Source organism: Rhinoraja longicauda, chromosome 40, assembly GCF_053455715.1.
Source record: "Rhinoraja longicauda isolate Sanriku21f chromosome 40, sRhiLon1.1, whole genome shotgun sequence".
In the NCBI taxonomy this organism is placed as follows: Eukaryota; Metazoa; Chordata; class Chondrichthyes; order Rajiformes; family Arhynchobatidae; genus Rhinoraja; species Rhinoraja longicauda.
The window spans coordinates 4,987,721-5,009,790 of NC_135992.1; the positions used below are offsets into that span (position 1 = coordinate 4,987,721).

General features: G+C 53.1%; 1 protein-coding gene across 3 annotated transcripts in view; it reads right to left on the reverse strand.

The window, feature by feature from the left end:
- Window positions 1–1,194: 1,194 nt before the first annotated feature.
- scaf1 (SR-related CTD-associated factor 1) overlaps window positions 1,195–22,070 on the reverse strand; it is a 59,076-nt gene continuing 38,200 nt past the window's right edge. For all 3 annotated transcript variants that reach the window (XM_078430798.1, XM_078430797.1, XM_078430799.1), the window contains exons 8-12: window positions 17,393–21,511; window positions 13,202–13,275; window positions 10,670–10,933; window positions 8,063–8,191; window positions 1,195–4,684 (exon numbers count right to left, since the gene is read on the reverse strand). In XM_078430798.1, the coding sequence (XP_078286924.1) occupies window positions 4,514–4,684; window positions 8,063–8,191; window positions 10,670–10,933; window positions 13,202–13,275; window positions 17,393–21,511 (4,757 nt within the window). In that variant the 3' untranslated portion in view covers window positions 1,195–4,513. The remainder of the gene's footprint in view (window positions 4,685–8,062; window positions 8,192–10,669; window positions 10,934–13,201; window positions 13,276–17,392; window positions 21,512–22,070) is intronic.

Consider the following 22,070-nt stretch of genomic DNA (forward strand, 5'->3'; position numbering starts at 1 on the left):
TGATTCCTAAAGCCTGTAGAGTGGTATATCCTGTTATCCCTGGGAAAGATGTCCGGAAAAGACGATGGACAATGCTCTCGTTAAGATTAGGATGTGGTTAACTGTTGACTACTTGTGGGAGTGTGAAAACAGGACCTTCTGTGGTATGATAAGGGTCCTTACCTTCGACTAATGACCTATGGTGTGGACTGCAGGGTGTCAAATATATTGTGTTCGATACAGTTTGTGATTGATTTGAAGGAAATGTTGTGTTAAACATCCTGGCAGCAAATTCTGTATAAAAATGCTGTATCTTTGAGTGGAAGCAAGGGGAACGCTGAGTGTGGTCATACACCCTTAGCACTGGTCCCCCCCACTCCCGTCTGACGATAATTAAAGCTTTGCTTGGTTTACCTTTAACTGTTTGTGTTGTTGTCTGTTTTAAGAACCGAACTTTACAAACTAAACTAAACTCAGCGGGTCAGGCAGCATCTGCGGAGAAAAGGAATAGGTGATGTTTCGGGTCGAGACCCTCTTCATCAAACTGAAAGTGTCCGTGGCTTGTTCACTCCCACCCCAAAACACTCCAATGACTCCAAAGCCAGCCAGACAAAACATAGTTGGAGGAGGCCGTTCGGCCCTTCCAGCCAGTATGGCCATTCAATATGATCATGGCTGATCATCCAGAATCAGTACCCTGTTCCTGCTTTTTCCCCTTCTCCCTTGATTCCGTTAGCCCTAAGAGCTACATCTAACTCTCTCTTGAAAACATCATGTGAATTGGCCTCCACTGCTTTCCGTGGCAGAGAATTCCAGATTCACAACTCTCTGGGTGAAAAATCTTCTCCTCATCTCAGTACTAAATGGCCTACCCCTTATTCTTAAACTGTGTGACCCCTGGTTCTGGACTCCCCCAACATGGGGAACATTTCTCCTGCATCTAGCCTGTCCAATCTCTTAAGAATTTTATACGTTTCTATAAGATCCCCCTCTCATCCTCCTAAACTCCAGTGAATACTAAGCCCAGTCGACCCATTCTTTCATCGTATGTCAGTCCCGCCATCCCGGGCATTAACCTGGTGAACCTACGCTGCATTCCCTCGATAGCAAGAACGCCTCGAGCTGCCGATTTAACTAAAGTCAGGGTAGAATAGGAACTCGGACAAAGGTGTTTGGATCTGACTTTTTAAAAGAGACTAGCACTTGTGTTCTGTAACAATCTCGATTTTATTTATACAATATTCTCAACAACAGGCAGATAATTACAATATTAGCACGGCTGACTGCAGTGGCATTACCATTACCCGACCACAGGCGTCCGTCCTTCCAGCTCTCAGAGGCACATCACCGCACCGAGTCCCGGGAAACGCGGCCATAAAACTCGCTTGCTTCCGAGTCGAGAGGACGCCCTTCCCACCCACTCTCCCCCCCCCACCCCTGCAACGTCCTGCCAACCTGCAGTAGAGGTACCACCGCCATCTCTGCAGAAGGCAAGGCACAGAAAACGCCGGAGTAACGCAGGGGGGGGGGGGGGGGGGGGGGGTCAGGGGCAGCATCCCTTGGAGAAAAAGCAATGGGCCAGGTTCCGGGTCGAGACCCTGCCTTGGCTCAGACCGAGAGAGACGGGAGATTATAGGCGCGGCGATGTAAAGAGATAGATAGAACAAATGGCCGAACGAGAGACACAGAACGCCACCCATTCCTATTTCTCCAGAGATGCTGCCTGGCCCGCTGAGTTACTCCAGCTTTGTGTGTCTACTATCTTCGGTGTAAACCAGCATCTGCAGTTCCTTCCCACCCCACAGTCGCTGCCTACAGTCTGCAGGGGAACGCGGGGGGAGATTAGAGATGAACCCGAGACTAAAATCACCTGCCACCTCCTGGCGACTCGAGTCCCAACAGCCGCCTGCCGCTGGACTTCAACTGTGCTAATGCTGTTTAGACGTTTCTTCCCCTTCGGGGCAGAAGTGCAGAAACTCTAGGGAGGCCCCTCCTCAACTGCAAATAGAAACAACTGAAATAAATTAGTTGTTTTACAAAACAATCTGTCCAATTTTCTTGAGGCTTTTTTTTTTTTTTTAATTAAAAAAATTGTTTCTTTTTGTTTTAAATGATGAGCTTCTGTAATTTCTCAAAGAGGGACACCTTTGCCCCTGGTTATCTAATATTTAAAATGGCCAGCAAACCCCCAATTATCAATATATATATACTCCCTGGGTGCATGAGACCCAGTCTTATCCTTTGCCCTCCCACCTCAGACCCCACCCCACCCCCCCAGTACGTTCAGACACACGGCTCATTCATCAGACCACACATACTTGCAAAATCCACTCAGAAGCAAATGACACCAAACAATAGACAGACAAGGGCTTGCTCCAGTCTAGCGAGCACTGGAAAGGTCAATGCACTTGTCAGTCCAAACCACTTTGCAACCCCTTCTCTTGCAGTGATATTACACACAAGGGTCAGCCCCAAGTTAAAAAACTTAAATCTCGTTCCTCCTCCTCTACCCCCCCCCCCCCCCCCCCTCAGTAATATTGCCAGTCAAGTCACACCCAAGAGACAGACACAAAGCGCTGGAGTCACTCAGAGGTTCAGGCAGCATCTCTGGAGAAAAAAAAAAGGATTAGGCGGCCCTTCATCGGACCCCGGAACGTCACCCACTCCTCTCCGGAGGCGCTGCCAGTCCCGCGGAGTTACTCGGGCATTTTGTGCCTGCCCTTTGGTGTAAGCCAGCGCCCGCGGTGCCTTCTTGCACAGTCACGCAGTTCTGCTGAGTGCTGAACCTACAGGGCGGGCGATGCTACACAGGGGCGCGGTGTGACTGCTCCACTAGGGCGGGGGCGAGAGTGACGGGGGGGGGGGCAACAGGGCCACCGACGTGATCAGAAACTGGCCCCCAATTAATCCTATGTCTGTAACATGATTTGGCAGCAGAGCGGGGGAGATGGGGGCGCGAGGAAGGCGGGCGAAGATGCCTAAAAAGAACGCCAGAGGGCCTGCGATGTACCCACCCTCCCAAATGGAGAAGAGGGCAAGGAGGGCTACTCCAGCCGCCTGACCGCGCGGCCCGGACTGACCGCGCGGCCCGGACTGACCGCGCGGCCCGGCCTGACCGCGCGGCCTGGACTGACCGCGCGGCCCGGACTGACCACGCCGCCCGGACTGACCACGCCGCCTGGCACGAAGGAAAAAAAAAAAGGAAAAATCAGAAACACGTTTTACTTGGAAAAATAAATAAAAGAGACAGCAAAATTAAAGGCAGTGGGAAGGTCGGCAGATTGGCCTTGTTTCTCTGTGGTGGTTGGGAACAGTTTGACATGGGTGTAAGTTGGACGAATTGTGTGGGAGGGGGGGATTGTTGGAAGGCCTCTTGAGCCTTCTGGCCGTTGGTGTGCTGGAGGTGGGGAGAGAACACCAAGGGGCAGCGCGGGCGCCAGCAGGGAGGGGACGTGAGACATGCAAGACCGCACTGTCCCCTCCGACGCAGGATAAACCCAAACCTGTTCCGTTCCACTTTCACCCCCCTCCCAACCAAACCCCACTCCCCACTAATGTCACAACAGTAATGACGGTGGGGGACGGTGACAAAACAAAATGCCGCTGCCGTGCCTCGAGAGACGGGTTAATGGCCTCGGGAGCAGTGGCGAAGGGAACTCCATTTCCAGAAAGAGAGAGCATGCTCCGAGACCAGTTCGATCCCCTCCTCTGACCCAATTCAACACGTGCAAATGAGAAAACGTTCGCTCGCCCGTACCCCTTTCTGCAACGTTGAACTATATATATATATATATATATATATATATATATCATTTTTTCCTTTCTTAAAAAGAGTAACGAAGAACATAGACATCACCAGGACTGACAGGGTCCTCTCTAATATACTGCCCACCGCTCTTCAGTTGCCGAGCGTGTAATAATATCATTTATTTCCGGTTAAAAGACAGTGCAAACATATAGAATTCACTGATCTACAAAAAGGGACGTCATGCACAACTAAAGTGGAGGGACCAGAGGAGGATTGAGGGGGGAGAGAGAGAGAGAGAGAGAGGGAGAAGGTGGGATGGGATGTGCGGGAGAGAAAAACAGAATATTAACAGATGATATAGGAGATGAGAAAAATTTGCCCGTGGCTCCAATCCTATGTACAGCAATTGGGAAATACAGTATACAGGTTTTTATAGAAGTGTTTTTTTTCTCCAACTTTCCGAGAAGATTCTGCCCCCCCCCCCTAACCCCCCCGCCCTCCCCCGTCTGCGTTTCATTAAAAGTGTCCCGAGTCTCTTGCATCTAAGTCAGGCAACGCCACTATTGAGATCGCAAACTCAGGAATGCCAGATGGAGTTCTAAAAATTTTTTTTTTGTCTTTTAAAAAAAAAACAAAAACGTCTTCACACTTATTAAAAATGAATGAAAAAAAAAATACCACAGAGGGGAGGGGTGCTCAGAGATTATTGAATTCCGGTAACTGATAAAAACTGTCTCTGGGTGGTGGGGGTCTGGTTTTTGTTTTTGTTTTGTTTTTGTTTTGTTTTTACGTCTGCGCCGAGACTTTGCCGTGTTTTCCTAGCTTGCCGTTGCTGTGCGGCCCGCCGTCCTCGGGCCTTTTGCCGTGCCGACGCGAGTACTTGTACTTCTCCACGTAGGCCTTGACCAGGTTGGCAACTTTGACTGGGTTGATTTCGCCACTTTTACTATGGCAGATCTGTGGAGAAGGACAGAGAGCGCCCGTGAGCTTGGGATGGGAGGGAGGACAGAGAGAGCCCGTGAGCTTGGGATGGGAGGGAGGGAGGTGGCGAGAGGCTCGGTTGGAGATCGATCGCCAAGTTTAGCTTAAGAAAATAACATAGAAAATAGGTGCAGGAGTAGGCCATTCGGCCCTTCGAGCCTGCACCGCCATTCAATATGATCATGGCTGATCATCCAACTCAGTATCCTGTACCTGCCTTCTCTCCATACCCCCTGATCCCTTTAGCCACAAGGGCCACATCTAACTCCCTCTTAAATATAGCCAATGAACTGGCCTCAACTACCTTCTGTGGCAAAGAATTCCACAGATTCACCACTCTTCAGTCTAAAGAAGGGTCTCGACCCAAAACGTCACCCATTCCTTCTCTCCCGAGATACTGCCTGACCTGCTGAGTTACTCCAGCATTTTGTGGATAAATACCGCCAAGTTTAGCTTTATTGTCTGAAGAAGGGTCTCGACCCGAAACGTCCCTCCTCGGATGCTGCCTGTCAGGCTGGGTTACTCCAGCTTTTTGTGTCTACCTTAGCTTTATTGTCCTCGTGTAGTTTAGTTTAGAGATACAGCGCGGAAACAGGCCCTTCAGCCCACCGAGCCCGCAGCGACCAGCGATCCCCACACACCAACACCATCCTACACACACTGGGGACAATTGTTTTACATTTGTACCAAGCCAATTAACCTACAAACCCGCACGTCTTCGGAGTGTGGGAGGAAACCGAAGATCTGGGAGTAAACCCGTGCGAGTCACAAGGAGAACGTACAAACTCCGTACAGACAGCACCCGTAGTGGGGATGGAACCCGGGCCTCTGGCGCTGTAAGGCAGCAACTCTACCGCTGCCCCACCTTGTCATCCCTGTACGTGTGTACTGACGTACTGACGTGCAGAGAAAAGTTTGGTTCTTGATTCCCCTACTCTGCAACAGAGGACATGGGGTTAAGTCAAGGGGGGGGGGGATTTAATAGGAACTTGAGTGGCAACTTTTTTTTTTACACCAAAGAGGTAGGTATATGGAATTAAGATGCTGTACGAAGTTCTGTCACAATGTTTAAGAAACATTTGGACAGGTGCATGGATAGGACATTTTTAGAGGGTAATTGGAATCCGAGGGAGACTTTTTTTTACACATATGGTGGTAGGTGTATTTTTTATAGATGATAAGAGCAGAATTAGACCATTTGGCCCATCATGTCTACTCTGCCAATCAATCATGGCTGATCTATCTTACCTTCTTAACCCGTGTGTCGGCACTGGGCCTGTACTTGCTGGAGTTTAGAAGAATGAGGAAACGTACAGAATAGTGACAGGCCTGGAGAGAGTGGATGTGGGGAGGATGTTTCCACTAGTGGGAGAGTCCAGGCTTCAGAATTAAAGGACGTTCTTTTACGAAGGAGATGAGGAGGAATTTCTTTAGTCAGAGGGTGGTGAATCTGCGGAATTCATTGCCACAGAAGGCTGTGGAGGCCAAGTCAGTGGATATATCTAAGACAGAGATAGATAGATTCTTGATTAGTACGGGTGTCAGGGGTTATGGGGAGAAGGCAGGAGAATGGGGTTAGGAGGGAGAGATAGATCAGCCATGATTGAATGGCGGAGTAGACTTGATGGGCTGAATGGCCTAATTCTACTCCTAGTCACGTGATCTTCTGAGCCCCATTCTCCTGCCTTCTTCCCATAACCTTTAACGCCCTTGCTAATCAAGAGACTTTGTCACTGCTTTTCAAATATCCGTTGACTTGGCCTCCACATCCATCTGTGGCAATGAATTCCAGTGGAAACATCCTCTCCACCTGGGCCTTTCCCGATTCGACATCTGACCACGTGGATTTTCTCCGGGTGCCCCGGCTTCCTCCTGCACTGGACTGGCAGTGCTCACCTTTCACCGTCCGGCGCGGCCTGGAACGTGGCAACCTCAACAGCCTGACCGTGGGAGAAGACGGCAGGGGAAGACATTCTGGCCTTCCATCACAGTGAGAAGGTGACTGGAGGAGACTCACTGTGATGGATGGTTCTTATTTTTGTTTGCATTGTGTTGGTTTGTGATTGTGTGTGAAATTGTTTATTTTTATTGGACTGTGGGTGAACTTTCATTTCACTGCACATCTTGTGTGTGTATGTGACAAATAAACTTGACTTGATCTAAACTCCAGCGAGTACAAGCCCAGAGCCATCAAAGGCCCCATATAGGTTAGCCCACATCCCCGGGACCATCACTCACAGAAACCTCCCCTGGACTCTCTCCAACGCCAGCACGTCCTTCCTCAGATATGATGCCCAGGGGCCACAGTTTAAGAATAAGGGGTAGGCCATTTAGAACTGAGATGAGGAAAAACTTTTTCAGTCAGAGTTGTGAATCTGTGGAATTCTCTGCCTCAGAAGGCAGTGGAGGCCGATTCTCTGAATGCATTCAAGAGAGAGCTAGATAGAGCTCTTAAAGATAGCGGAGTCAGGGGGTATGGGGAGAAGGCAGGAACGGGGTACTGATTGAGAATGATCAGCCATGATCGCATTGAATGGCGGTGCTGGCTCGAAGGGCCGAATGGCCTCCTCCTGCACCAATTGTCTATTGTCTATAAAATAGTTCCCAATATTCCAAATGTGGCCTGGTCGGTGCCTTATAAAGCCTCGGCCCCAGAAAAACCCCCTTTAGAAACCGCCGACTGATTAGCATTTCACCAGTCCATCAGCCAGTGAACTTCAGGGTATGAATGCCTCCTTTGATAATAGTATTTTCCTCACGCTGCCTCCAGCACACCTCCAGATTCAGGGGCAGTTTCTTCCCGGCTGTTATCAGGCAGCTGAACCATCCTACCACAACCAGAGAGCAGTGCTGAACTACCATCTACCTCTTTGGTGACCCTCGGACTATCCTCGATCGGACTTTGCTGGCTTGACCTTGCACTGAACGTTGCTCCCTTATCACGCATCTGTACACTGCGAATGGCTCGATTGTAAACATGTGTCGACTTTCCGCTGGCTGGCTAGCACGGGCAACAAAAGCTTTTCACTGTACCTCGGTGCGCGTGTCATTACACTAAACTGTAAAGACTGTAATGCCTTTGCATGTGCATTTTGTAGATGATGCACACTGCAGTCTAAACAGTGGAGGAAACGAACATATCAGGGGCGCAGCGGTAGAGTTGCTGCCTCACAGCGCCAGAGACCCGCGTTCCATCCTGACCACCTGACCGTGAGGAAACCGGGGCACCCGGAGAAAACCCACGCTGTCACGGGAAGAACAGGCAGCTGCCTGCAAGGAGTTTGCACGTTCTCCCCGTGACAGCGTGGGTTCTCTCCGGGTGCCCCGGTTTCCCCCCGCACTCCTAAAGCTCACCTTATGTACAGCTTTGCGGAGAATGTCCTTGTAATCGTCCTTGTTGATCTCCTTCCTCTGGTAGAAGGGCTTGATGGCCAGCTTCACCTCCTCCACCGCCCGCTCCTGAGTATGCAGCTTCTTCAGGTACTGTGGGGACACACACACACACACACACACACACACACACACAGCGACAGTCAGTACTAACCGCTGCCAGCGACCAGGGGCTGGGGGCTCGCCTCCCCCACCCTCAGACGTTCGGGGTGGGGGCGCGCGGTTGGGGCGAGGGACGGCGTATGTGCGGGATGTTACGAGAAGGTTGTTGGCTGCAACCTTCCCCCCCACCGACGAACTGTACACTGCAAGGGCCAGGAAGCGAGCGGTCAAGATCGTCTCTGACCCCTCTCACCCTGGCCACAAACTCTTTGGAGCACTTCCCTCTGGAAGGCGACTCCGGACTGTCAAAGCAGCCACAGCCAGACATAAAAACAACTTTCTTCCCCACGAGCAGTAGCTCTACTCAGCAACCAAAAGTCTGTAGCCTCCTTTTGCTCTGGTATTGTATTTCATTCTTCACATGTGTAAATTATAATGTTTAATTCTTAATTGTTTATTGTATGTCGTGTTGTTTCTTGCGAGCGGAGCACCAAGGCACATTCCTTGTATGTGTGTGTATATACTTGGCTAATAAAATTTATTCAGTTCAATTCATCGTGTCCGTGTCGAGGTGTGGGCGGTGTGGGCCGCTGGAGGCCCTACAGCAGCCTGGGCCTCCAGTAGATGGGGCGCCGCTCCAAGGAGGCCGAGCGCGGGGATCGGGCGGGGCCTGCAGCGCCACAGGGCAGCGGTGGAGAACATTGGCAACGCCACCTGGCCACACCAACCCCCAGCAACCTTGGTCCAGTGTCACCACCACCACAACCGGCCTTTGTGGACAAGCTTTTCCAATGTTGTTTTTACACGCGCCTCAAATACTTTCCCTGTCCTATTCATGTACCTGTCTAAATGTTTCGCAAACGTTCTGTCTCAACTACCTCCTCCGGCAACTCGTACCATACGCCCATCAACCTTTGTGTTACAAAGTTGTCCTGATGGTTCTCTATTCTGGAATTGTTTGAGGATGTAACCAGGAAAATTGACAGGGGAGAGCCGGTGGATGTCGTGTACCTTGACTTTCAGAAAGCCTTTGACAAGGTTCCACATAGATTAGTGGGCAAAATTAGTGCACATGGTATTGGAGTTAGGGTACTGACATGGATAGAAAATTGGTTGACAGACAGAAAGCAAAGAGTGGGGATAAATGGGTCCCTTTCAGAATGGCAGGCAGTAACTAGTGGAGTATCGCAAGGCTCAGTGCTGGGACCGCAGCTATTTACAATATACATTAATGACTTGGATGAAGGGATTAAAAGTACCATTAGCAAATTTGCAGATGATACAAAGCTGGGTGGTAGTGTGAACTGTGAGGAAGATGCTATGAGGTTGCAGGGTGACTTGGACAGGTTGTGTGAGTGGGCGGATGCATGGCAGATGCAGGTTAATGTGCATAAGTGTGAGGTTATCCACTTTGGCAGAATAGGAAGGCAGATTATTATCTGAATGGTGTCAAGTTAGGAAAAGGGGACGTACAACGAGATCTGGGTGTCCTGGTGCATCAGTCACTGAAAGGAAGCATGCAGGTACAGCAGGCAGTGAAGAAAGCCAATGGAATGTTGGCCTCCATAACAAGAGGAGTTGAGTATAGGAGCAAAGAGGTCCTTCTGCAGTTGTACAGGGCCCTAGTGAGACCGCACCTGGAATACTGTGTGCAGTTTTGGTCTCCAAATTTGAGGAAGGATATTCTTGCTATTGAGGGCGTGCAGCGTAGGTTTACTAGGTTAATTCCCGGAATGGCGGGACTTTCATATGTTGAAAGACTGGAGCGACTAGGCTTGTACACACTGGAATTTAGAAGGATGAGAGGAGATCTTATCGAAACGTATAAGATTATAATGGGTTGGACACGTTAGAGGCAGGAAACATGTTCCCAATGTTGGGGGAGTCCAGAACAAGGGGCCACAGTTTAAGAATAAGGGGTAGGCCATTTAGAACTGAGATGAGGAAAAACTTTTTCAGTCAGAAAGTTGTGAATCTGTGGAATTCTCTGCCTCAGAAGGAAGTGGAGGCCAATTCTCTGAATGCATTCAAGAGAGAGCTAGATAGAGCTCTTAAGGATAGCGGAGTCAGGGGGTATGGGGAGAAGGCAGGAATGGGTTACTGGTTGAGAATGATCAGCCATGATCACATTGAATGGCGGTGCTGGCTCGAAGGGCCGAATAGCCTCCTCCTGCACCTATTGTCTATTCCCTTGCTCTGGATAAAAGACTGTTCAAACAATCAACCCATTCCTAGATATCCCTGACCATTGTCTGCTTTGACCTGTCGTTTTCACATCTTACTCTTTCGTATCTTTCCCTAAACTCAACTCAAACTCTCCTAAACTCAAATCCTCTCGCAATGAAGGCCAAGTCTACCTCTATGCCACTGTGCTGTTTACCGCTGTGCCACCACGCTGCTCTCTGCTGCGGTTAGCTTACCGCTGTGCCAAAGCGCTGCGCTCTGCTGCGGCTAGCTGGGGAAGCTTACCCTATCGCTGTCCATGTTAGCATCGGAGCTGGTGGAGCCCTCCATCTTGGTCATCTCGCCACTGTCTAGCATGTTGTAGAGCTTGCCGGAGGTGGTGGCGGGCGGCTGGCCGGCAGAACCCGACAGCGCCGGCGGCCCGGCCGAGGTGCCCAGCATCGACAGGGAGCCCTGGCGCAGAAACTTGGGCCCGGGCTTACCGGCGTGCAGCTGGGCGGACAGGCTGGTCGGCACTTGGGAGGCAGGGGGCTTCGCCTGGTTGAGAATCTGTGGAGAGATCGAACAGTTATCCGGCTGCCAGCTTCGTACATTGGCACAGCGCAGGTGACGGCCATTTTGTGCACCACGCTTAGCCTAGTTTAGTTTAGAGATACAGCGCGGAAATAAGCCCTACGGCCCACTGAGTCCGCGACGACCGGCGATCCCCGCACACGAGTTAGTCTCATTCAAAGATACTAGAGGAGCAAGATGGACCACTCCGTTGAAATCGCCTATACTGAAGTGCAGTACGCAAAGGAGCCATTTTAGTAAGCAAACCACGCCGTTCGCTCTGCCTCTCGCAGTGTGATCAGTGTTTTGGGGGAACAGTATGTGTGATGATACCATTAAAATGCAGAATATATCTCATCTATCAATTCACAGATTTTTGTTGTTTCTTTTTAAATGTTCCTGCAAGTTTCTGCCGACTAAAATGGCCGCCGTGACGCACTACGATTTTTAGGGTCGAGTGGTCCATCTTGCTCCTCCAGCATCTTGGTCCCACTGCTGCACCTCCTTCCTACATCCCAGCAGCTGTGACATCTTAAACGCCCTGACTACAATCCCACCGCGTGACTTTTTAAGATAAGTTTTTAGTTCCTATCACTGTATCACTCCCCTTGTATCACCAGCTAACAGAGGAGGAACTAATAATGGCCCTTTGGCAACTAGTTACCTTGGTGTGGTAAGGAGTTGTTCATAAGTTCTAGCAGCAGAATTAGGCCATTCGGCCCATCAAGTCTACTCCGCCATTCAATCATGGCTGACCTGCCTCTCCCCCTCAACCCCATTCTCCTGCCTTCCCATAACCCCTGACACCCATGCTAGTCCAGAATGCGTCCATCTCCGCCTTAGAAATATCCACTGCCTGGGCCTCCACAGCCAACTGCAGCAATGACTTCCACAGATTCACCACCCTCTGACTAAAGAGCAGGTTCAGGGTCCATAGGTGTGTGAGAGAAACAGCCAGCTTTGCTCGAGTTCAGAGGTGGCGGCAATTCTAATGGATAGTCGTAGAGTCATAGAGTGATACAGTGTGGAAACAGGCCCCTCAGCCCAATTTGCCCACACCGGCTAACATGTCCCAGCTACATTAGTCACATCTGCCTGCGCTTGGTCCATATCCCTCCAAACCTGTCCTAACCATATACATGTCTAACTGTTTCTTAAACGTTGGGATAGTCCCTGCCTCAACTACCTCCTCTGGCAGCTTGTTCCACACACCCACCAACCTTTGTGTGAAAAAGTTACCCCTCAGATTCCTATTAGATCTTTTTCCCTTCACCTTAGAAACATAGAAAATAGGTGCAGGAGTAGGCCATTCGGCCCTTCAAGCCTGCACCGCCATTCAATATGATCGTGGCTGATCATCCAACTCAGTATCCTGTACCTGCCTTCTCTCCATACCCCCTGATCCCTTTAGCCACAAGGGCCACATCTAACTCCCTCTTAAATATAGCCAATGAATTGGCCTCAACTACCTTCTGTGGCAGAGAATTCCACAGATTCACCACTCTCTGTGTGAAAAAAAACATTCTCATCTCGGTCCTAAAAGACTTCCCCCTTATCCTTAAACTGTGACCCCCTTGTTCTGGCTGGACTTCCCCAACATCGGGAACAATCTTCCCGCATCTAGCCTGTCCAACCCCTTAAGAATTTTGTAAGTTTCTTTAAGATCCCCCCTCAATCTTCTAAATTCCAGCGAGTACAAGCCGTGAACCTATGTCCTCTGGTCCTCGATTCCCCTACTCTGGGCAAGATTCTGTGCCTCTCATGTGCCGATCTATTCCTCTCCTCGCACCTCTATAAGATCGCCCCTCATCCTCCTGCGCTCCAAGGAATAGAGACCCAGCCTGCTCAACATCTCCCTGTAGCTCACACCCTCTAGTCCTGGCAACATCCTCGTAAATCTTCTCTGAGCCCTTTGAAGCTTGACAATATCTTTCAAGATCTTGACACAGAATGTGAACGTGAAACATCTGTACAATCCATGGCACACCTACTACGATGCCCACTTCTTGGCGAACAATGCTGCCTGGAAGATCGAGCGGTGGCAAACGAGAAGGCGGTCCACTGTGCAAGAGCCTGGCCCAACATTTGAGACATAGACGATGGACACGAAAGAAGGATATCTTTCCAACAGCACGGTTCCCAGAACTGAACACAATAATCTAAATGCGGTCTCACCAGCGTCTTATACAACTGCAACATGGCCTCCCAACTTCAATTCTGCAGAGAGAATGTGAAGGCACATTCGGGGCCTTTAGGCAACAGTACCTGGGTGATGGCTTGGAAGGAATCCTGGGCTTTTGCTCGGTTGGCTTCCTCCATCTTGAACAGCAGTGCAGTAACTTGAAACACAAAGGAAAAGTCCCCAAATTACATTCAAAAGGAAAAAATCTCACCTCACAGTCAATTATCAGTGGGCTTAGGGATATACACCGATCAGCCAAAACGTTATGGCCACTGACAGGCGAATTGGATAACATGGTTATCTTGTTACAATGGCACCTGTCAAGGGGTGGGATATATTAGGCAGCAAGTGAACAGTTCTTGAAGTTGATGTGTTGGATGCAGGATAAATGGGCAGGAGTAAAGACCTGAGCGACTTTGACAAGGGCCTCATTGTTATGGCCAGACGACTGGGTCAGAGCATCTCTGAAACGGCAAGGTTTGTGGGGTGCTCCCGGTCAGCAGTGGTGAGTACCGGCCGACAGTGGTCCGAGGAGGGACAGACCACAAATCGGCGACAGACAGGGTGTTGGGCGCCCAAGGATCATCGATGCGCGAGGGCAACGAAGGCTATCCCGCCTGGTCCGAACCGACAGAAGGCCGACTGTGGCACAAGTCACAGAAAACTTTAATGGTGGTCACGGTCGGAATGTGATTATAGCTGATCATTTTCAATCAGTACCCCGTTCCTGCCTTCTCCCCATACCCCCTGACTCCGCTATCCTTAAGAGCTCTATCTAGCTCTCTCTTGAATGCATTCAGAGAATTGGCCTCCACTACCTTCTGAGGCAGAGAGTTCCACAGATTCACAACTCTCTGACTGAAAAAGTTTTTTCTCATCTCAGTTCTAAATGGCCTACCCCTTATTCTTAAACTGTGGCCCCTTGTTCAAGTGTTAGCACAGTTGACGTTACGGGCACGCTCATGTTAGGACACTAACTTACAATGGAAACCGAGAGATGGTTTTAGTCCATTTTTTAATCTCCAATCCTCACACAATCCCCTGTGTTCTTCCACGGACTTGCATAGGTGGCTATAGAAATCAATGTGTAAGAAGGAACTGGTTTATACTGGAGACGGACACAAAATGGTGGCGCGACTCTGCGGGTCAGGCAGCATCTCTGGAGAGAAAAAGGACGGGTGATGATTCGGGTCAGGCTGAAGAAAGAGTTTCTCCAGAGATGCTGCCTGACCGGCTGAGTTACTCCAGCACTATGTCTACCTTCAGCATATCTGGATAACATGGATAGGTGATGTTTCAGGTCAGGACTTTTCTTCAGCCCCCCCCCCCATGTCCTCCAGAGATGCTGCCTGACTGATGAAATACTCCAGCACTCTTTTTTTTAAAATACAAAAATGAATAGGATGCCGAGAACAACTCAGCAGGCCAAGCAGCATCAGAAACAATGCATGTTCTCGATCCAGAATGTTGACATACTCCAATTTGCTCCACAGATGCTGCTTGACCTGATGAGTTTTTTTGTTCAATCTCTGAAATGTGGGGGGGGGGGGAAGTTAAGGGGACTGGGAAGACAGCATTTACAATCTTGGGGTGGATACTAGGCGGCCAGTTGGGTCCAAAGCTCTCCTGCGGGCCCGGCAACCCTCCCCTAACTGACGACCCCTGGACCCATTGCCTGCTGGGGTGTCTCGCCCCGGGGCCGGGCAAGGGGGGGGGAGAGGGAGCAGCTGGCAATTGAGCGTGCCTAACTGTCCCTAAACAGAGAAGGCATTGGAGCAGTTAAAGTCGAGATCAATGGATTTCTGGATGTCGAGCGGCGTGGGGAATAGTGCAAGGAAACAGCGGAGGCAGAAGGCCCAGTGCACCTCCTCTAATCGTATCTACTGCCTCCTGTGCATTGGTGAGGCCATTGGTGAGACTCAATAGACAATAGGTGCAGGAGGAGGCCATTCGGCCCTTCGAGCCAGCACCGCCATTCAATGTGATCATGGCTGATCATTCTCAATCAGTACCCCGTTCCTGCCTTCTCCCCATACCCCCTGACTCCGCTATCCTTAAGTGCTCTATCTAGCTCTCTCTTGAATGCATTCAGAGAATTGGCCTCCACTACCTTCTGAGGCAGAGAATTCCACAGATTCACAACTCTCTGACTGAAAAAGTTTTTCCTCATCTCAGTTCTAAATGGCCTACCCCTTATTCTTAAACTGTGGCCCCTGGTTCTGGACTCCCCCAACATTGGGAACATGTTTCCTGCCTCTAGCGTGTCCAACCCCTTAATAATCTTAGTATAAGAAAATAACTGCAGATGCTGGTACAAATCGAAGGTATTTATTCACAAAATGCTGGAGTAACTCAGCAGGTCAGGCAGCATTGCGGGAGAGAAGGGATGGGTGATGTTTCGGGTCGAGCAGAATCAGGCCATTCGGCCCATCGAGTCTACTCCGCCATTCAACCGTAGCTGATCTATCTCTCCCCACTAACTCCATTCTCCTGCCATCTCCCCATTACCCCAGACTCCGGCACTAATCAACGCGGCGACTATTTTGTCCAACACTCGGGCTCTGTCCGCCAAGGTTCTGTCTGCTGGGTCTCCCGGTCTGCCGATCACTTTAACTCCCCATCCCAGTCTCTGACTGACCTCCCCGTCCTGGGCCTCCTCCATTGCCAGAGCGATGATCCTCCAAAATGGAGGAACATCACCCCGTATTCCATTTTGGTTTCCCAGCGGTATGAGCAATGAATTCCCCAATTTTAGGTAACCCCTAACAACAGCTCACCATCATCCCCCCCCCCCCCCCCCCCCCCGCCCCATCCTCCCGTGATCCACCTAGATTTGCACCGATTTTTCCGCGTCCCCCTACATTCCTTCCTCCGGCTTCACAATTCGCAACTCTTCAATACTTTCAACACTTCTGTTCATGCCCCCCCCCCCCTCACCTGTGTTCACCTGTGCTGGGACCGCAGGCTCGGTGCTGGGACCGCAGCTATTTACAATATACGTTAATGACTTGGATGAAGGGATTAAAAGTAACATTAGCAAATTTGCAGATGATACAAAGCTGGGTGGCAGTGTGAACGGTGAGGAAGATGCTATGAGGTTGCAGGGTGACTTGGACAGGTTGTGTGAGTGGGCGGATGCATGGCAGATGCAGTTTAATGTGCATAAGTGTGAGGTTATCCACTTTGGTGGTAAGAATAGGAAGGCAGGTTATTATCTGAATGGTGTCAAGTTAGGAAAAGGGGATGTACAACGAGATCTGGGTGTCCTAGTGCATCAGTCACTGAAAGGAAGCATGCAGGTACAGCAGGCAGTGAAGAAAGCCAATGGAATGTTCATAACAAGAGGAGTTGAGTATAGGAGTAAAGAGGTCCTACTGCAGTTGTACAGGCCCTAGAGAGACCGCACCTGGAGTACTGTGTGCAGTTTTGGTCTCCAAATTATGAGGAAGGATATTCTTGCTATTGAGGGCGTGCAGCGTAGGTTCACTAGGTTAATTCCCGGAATGGCGGGACTATTGTATGTTGAAAGACTGGAGCGACTAGGCTTGTATACGCTGGAATTTAGAAGGATGAGAGGGGATCTGATTGAAACGTATAAGATTATTAAGGGATTGGACATGTTAGAGCCAGGAAACATCTTCCCAATGTTGGGGGAGTCCAGAACCAGGGGCCACAGTTTAAGAATAAGGGGTAGGCCATTTAGAACTGAGATGAGGAAAAACTTTTTCAGTCAGAGAGTTGTGAATCTGTGGAACTGTCTGCCTCAGAAGGCAGTGGAGGCCAATTCTCTGGATGCATTCAAGAGAGAGCTAGATACAGCTCTTAAAGATAGCGGAGTCAGGGGGTATGGGGAGAAGGCAGGAACGGGGGTACTGATTGAGAATGATCAGCCATGATCACATTGAATGGCGGTGCTGGCTCGAAGAGCCGAATGGCCTACTCCTGCACCTATTGTCTATTGATACCTGCCACACTTTGTCCTGGCCCTCCTCACTACTAGCTTTCTTTCCCCCCCCCAAACAATTAGTCTGATGAAGGGTCCCGACCCGAAACGTCACCCATCCTTTTACTCCAGGCACCAACTGGGGAGATGACATTTCGGGCCGGGACCTTTGTTCAGACTGATGGGAGTGGGGGGGGGGGGGGGGGGGGAAGCTGGAAAAGAGAGGAATCAATTAATCAATCAATCACTCAATCAATAAATCAATCAATCAATCAATCGATCAATCAATTCATTAATTAATTTGTTCATTCTTTCGTTCGTTCGTACTTACGTGCTAACATTCCGCCTCCGGTCTGGAGGTCCCAGGACAAGGGCTTGCCCACGGTCCGTGGCTTGTCCCCGTTGACCTTTGCCGTGTCGGTGTGCTCGTGGTAATCCTTGGGTTGCTGAGGCTGGGGTGGGGACGGGGGCTGGTGCTGCGGCGGCTCCTTGGGCAGGAAGGCCGGCTCGGGGGGCTGCGAGTTGGTGTCGGAGATCTGCGAGAGGGGCGAGAGTCCCTGCTCCACCGCGTCCTTGGCGGGGCTGGGCGGGATCGGCTTGTCGTCGGACTTCTCCGAGGAAGACCACAGCAGCTCGTCCTTGATGCGGAAGGGGCTGGAGTCCTTGCTGCTGCTGCTGCTGCTGCTGCTGCTGCTGCTGCTGCTGCTGCTACTGCTACTGCCGCTGCCTCCGCTCTCGCTGGGCGCCTTCTTCAGGGCGGGCTTGGGCTTGGCCTCCTGCTGCTTCTTCTTCTTGCCGGACCCCTTGACCTTGCCGCCGGGCGCCCTGGCCTTCTTGGCCGCCGAGCGGGGCTTGGCCGCGGCCTTCCCCTTGGCGGGCCTCATCGGCGCGCCCTTGTTGTCCGGGCCCTCGGCGGCGCGGTGCCGGCCGGCCTTCGGCTCGTTGTGGTGCTTGTCCTCGGTCTTCATGAAGGGCGACCTGCTCTCCCGGTCGCGGCTGAACTTGATGCCGATCAGGCCGCCGCCCTTGCCGCGCTCCTCCTTCATGGAGGCGGCGCAGGTCACCCCGTCTCGGATCAGCACGGCCACCTTGGACTGGAGCTTGACTTTCCGCGGCACCTGCTGCTTGCTCTCCTTGGCCGGCCCCTTCATTTTCTTCCCAGACTGGCCGCCCATCAGGTGCTCCTTCGTCTTCTTCTCCGCCTTCAGGCTGTCGGCCGCCACTGCCGCCGCCGCCACCGCCTTCTGCCCGTCGGTCAGCTTTTTCCTCCTCTTCTCCTTGGCCGGTTTCTCCTCCGGGTGAGCTCGCTTCCGCTCCTTGACCTTGGCCGCCTTGGCGCCGGGCTCGCCCGCCCGGTGGCTCTTGTCGTGAAGGTTCCTGCGCTCGTTCTTGCCGGGCTCCGGCCCTTTCCCGGGCAGCCTGGCGTCCTGCAGGCGATCGGCGGGCTCGGCGTCGGAGAAGCTGTTCTCGAAGCCCAGCTCGTCCGAGTCGTACAGGGCCTTGCGGGCCGGAGAGAGGACGGACACCTCCATCGTCTTTTCATGGTCCACCATGGCCTCTCCCGTGTTGACGGTGATCGTCCTGGTAATGGAGCGAGCCTTGATCAGGATGTCGTCGTCGTCGTTCAGTTCCTGGATGGACGGAGGAACCACGATCCTGCTGTCCCGCCTGGTCTTTGCTGCCTTCTCATGCTTCTTCTCGAGCGCGGGGTTCCTCTCTCTGATCCTGTCCTTCTCTTTCTCGTTCTTCTCCTTGGCCCTGTGAGGGGCTGGGCTGGGCTGCCTCTTCTCCCTCTGCGGCCTCTCCTTGGACCGTGAACGCGAGTGCCTTCTCCGCCTGGCGGCCTCCATCTCGCGCTGCTTCTCCTTCTTGTGGTGCTCCTTCCTGGACTTGCTGCTGGAGCGGGAGCGGTGGAAGGATCCACCCTCCCTGGGCGGGGGCGGCCGGCCCTTCCACCGCTCGGCCGAGGCCCGCGTGCAGCCCGGGGCCGACGCGCCGCCGCTGACGGGCGGCGACCAGGACCGTGACCGGCGCTGCTCCCGCGAGCCGGTGCGGGACCGTGAGACCTTGTGGCGCGAGCGAGAGCTGGACCTCCGCCGCTCCCACGACCTGGATCTGGACCGGGATTTCTTGTGGTGGATTCGCAGCCTGGATCTGGACGTGGACCTCTTGCGCTCGCGAGACTGCGACCGGGAACGTTTCTGCTCCTTCGAGCGGGCCTTCTTGTGCTCCCGCTTGCGCTTCTTCCGGCTGCGGGAGCTGGACTCGGAATGTGAGCCGGACTGGCCCTTGGACTCGGCCGGGGACCGGGAGTGTTTGGGGAGCTTCTCCCTTGGCGGCTCCGGAACCTTCCTCCGGCAATCCAGCTTCTTGCGCCCACCCTCGGCGGAGTTGTCGCCCAGGTCTATCTGCAGCCCCCCCTCGTCGGAGTCGGCGTGGAGGGAGATGAAGTCGTCCCCTTCCACGCCCCGCAGGCGCTCGAAGATTCTCCCGCGGGTGCGGAAGGCTCTGGCTGGGCTGAAGTTCTCGTCGTCCTGCTGCACGATCTCGCCCTCCTCGATCTCCGAGTCGTCGTACGCACGCGCATCGTCGGGCCACTTGGAGACGTTGACGGTGAAGACGAGGTTGTCCTTCCTCTCGACGGTGCGGTGGGACTTGTGGTGATACCTGGCGGTGGAAGAGGACTTGCTTTTGTGCTCGGCCTTCGAGTGGGCCTTGCCGCCCGGTTTATCCTTCGCCCGCGCCGCCTCCGCCCGCGACTTCTGCTTCGACGCCGACTTGGAGGCGGGCCGGCCGCTCGAGCCCGTCTTTTCCGCCGACCGGCTCTGGGTTGGCCGAGGCGCGGCCGTCTCGGGAGCGGCCCTCTCCGAGTCCTTGCGATACCGCGGAGCGTTCTGCGATTCCAAAGCCGCCTGGTGCCGGGGCGGTTCGGTGGGACCGGCGCTCGACTTCGCTTTGAAGCCCGTCTCTTTGGCCGGTTCACCCTTCCAGGTGCCGCCCCCTTCCGCGGCGTGGCCCCATTTCTCGGCGGCCTTCGGGGTCTTGGTCTCCATCTTGGGCTGGGGATTGCGCGTGAAGCCAAAATCCACCGCGGCCGGTGGCGATGGCGGCGACGGCGGCTCTTCCTCTTCGAGCGTGGCGCCGACCGACTCGTCTATCATGAGCTCGCTCGGGGAACGATCATCAAAGTCGGAGTCGACCGAGTCGGAGTCTGGCTGGGAGATGGCGTCAAGCTGGAACTTGGCGTCTGCTTGGAATTCTGCTCCCACTGCGGAGCTCAGGCCCTGACCAAAGCTGGCCGGGGCTTCACGCTCCAGGTCTCTGTACTCTGGAGAACTGTACACGTCCGGTTCCAGATTAGACTTGGCCACGCGCCCACAGCCCGCCTGCACTTCCACATCCGGCGACGCGCACGCTGGCGATTCCGGAGACGGCTCCATCTCGTACTCGGGACTCACGCATTCCTCCTCCTCCTCCTCCTCGTCCTCGGTCAGTCCGGCGTCGCTGACAATCTTCAGCTCGCCCTCCGAGTCGTCTCCCATGGGGCTCAGGTTGTTTGAGCTGGCGATAGAGCCGGTCGGATCAAAAGGGTCGTACTTCTCCTCGTCCTCTTCCTCGGGCTCCTCCTCCTCCTCCTCCAGGCCCGGCCGTTGCCTGGGGGAGAGGTCACCGCCCAGGAACCCCCCGTTGATGTTCTCCTCGTCGGTCGGGCTGAAGGGGTCGTAGGCTTCGGGCCTCCGTCGGCCGTCCGAGCAGCCGATGCGGTTGGCGACGCCCTGGTGGCGAGGGACGGAGCTGGACTCTGCCTTGTCAGGACACGTCTGAGACACGCTGGAGGAGCCGGGCTGGTTCCCCGAGTTGGAGCAACCTCCTCCGTTCAGCGGCCTTTGCTGCCCGTTGGAGATGCCGCCGCCATTGCCAAGGACCAGGCCCCAACTGCCTCCTTGCAAGGGGTGCAAGCCCTGGGCGTGACCCACCAGCCTCTTCAGAGGGGAGCTGGCCGTCGGCCCGCGTTCCGTGCTGGGACTCAGCCTGTCGCTTCTCTGCGATGGGCATCCGAGCTCTACCCCCAACGGGCCCAGCCTTCGTCTCATCGCCAGGTCTGCGTCCGGGGAGAACGCCGGCGCTTTCGAGCCCGCCAGCGCCGCCGCCTGGCCGCTCCTCTCTGTCCTTGTCGAGGGGTCTCTCGTTCTCGAGCCCGCCGCCGTTTCCGATCGCTCCGGGCTGCCCGTGTTTCCCAGCAACCCCCGCCTCAAACAGTCCAAGGAGACAATGTACGGGTCCAACGAGCCCAGGCCATCACTTGTCGTTCTGACGCCGGGGGGTCCCATGGAATGGTTCCTCTTGCCGGACAGCCCACCGTTGCACAAGCAGTCCCTGTAAGGAAGAGCTTCCCTCATGATGCTGGGCGATTGTCCCCGGCGCGACGAAGGTGAGAAATCAGCCGACACTGCAAGGAGAAACGAAGACAAGTCAACAACAATCCCCCACAACTTTTCCTCAAATCCCGTTCTATCCCTCTTACAACGACTCATCTATATTTGGTTAGAAATACATGGGCACGGGTTACAGTCCGGTGCTTCCTTTATCATTGTTACTTTTTTTGCATAGACGATAGACACAAAATGCCGGAGTAACTCAGCGGGACAGGCAGCATCTCTGGAGAGAAGGGATGGGTGATGTTTCGGGTCGAGACTCTTCTTCCCCTGCGCCGCTCTTTGAGTTTGTAAACATGCGGGCGGTCACGGCGGCCCGGCGGTAGAGTTGCCGCCTTACAGCGAACGCAGCGCCGGAGACCCGGGTTCCATCCCGACTACGGGCGCCGTCTGTGCGGAGTTTGTACGCTCTCCCCGTGACCTGCGTGGGTTTTCTCCGAGATCTCCGGTTTCCTCCCACACTCCAAAGACGTGCAGGTTTTTAGGTTAATTGGCTTGGTAAATGTAAAAATTGTCCCAAAGTGGGTGTAGGATAGTGTTAGTGTGCGGGGATCGCTGGGCGGCGCGGACCCG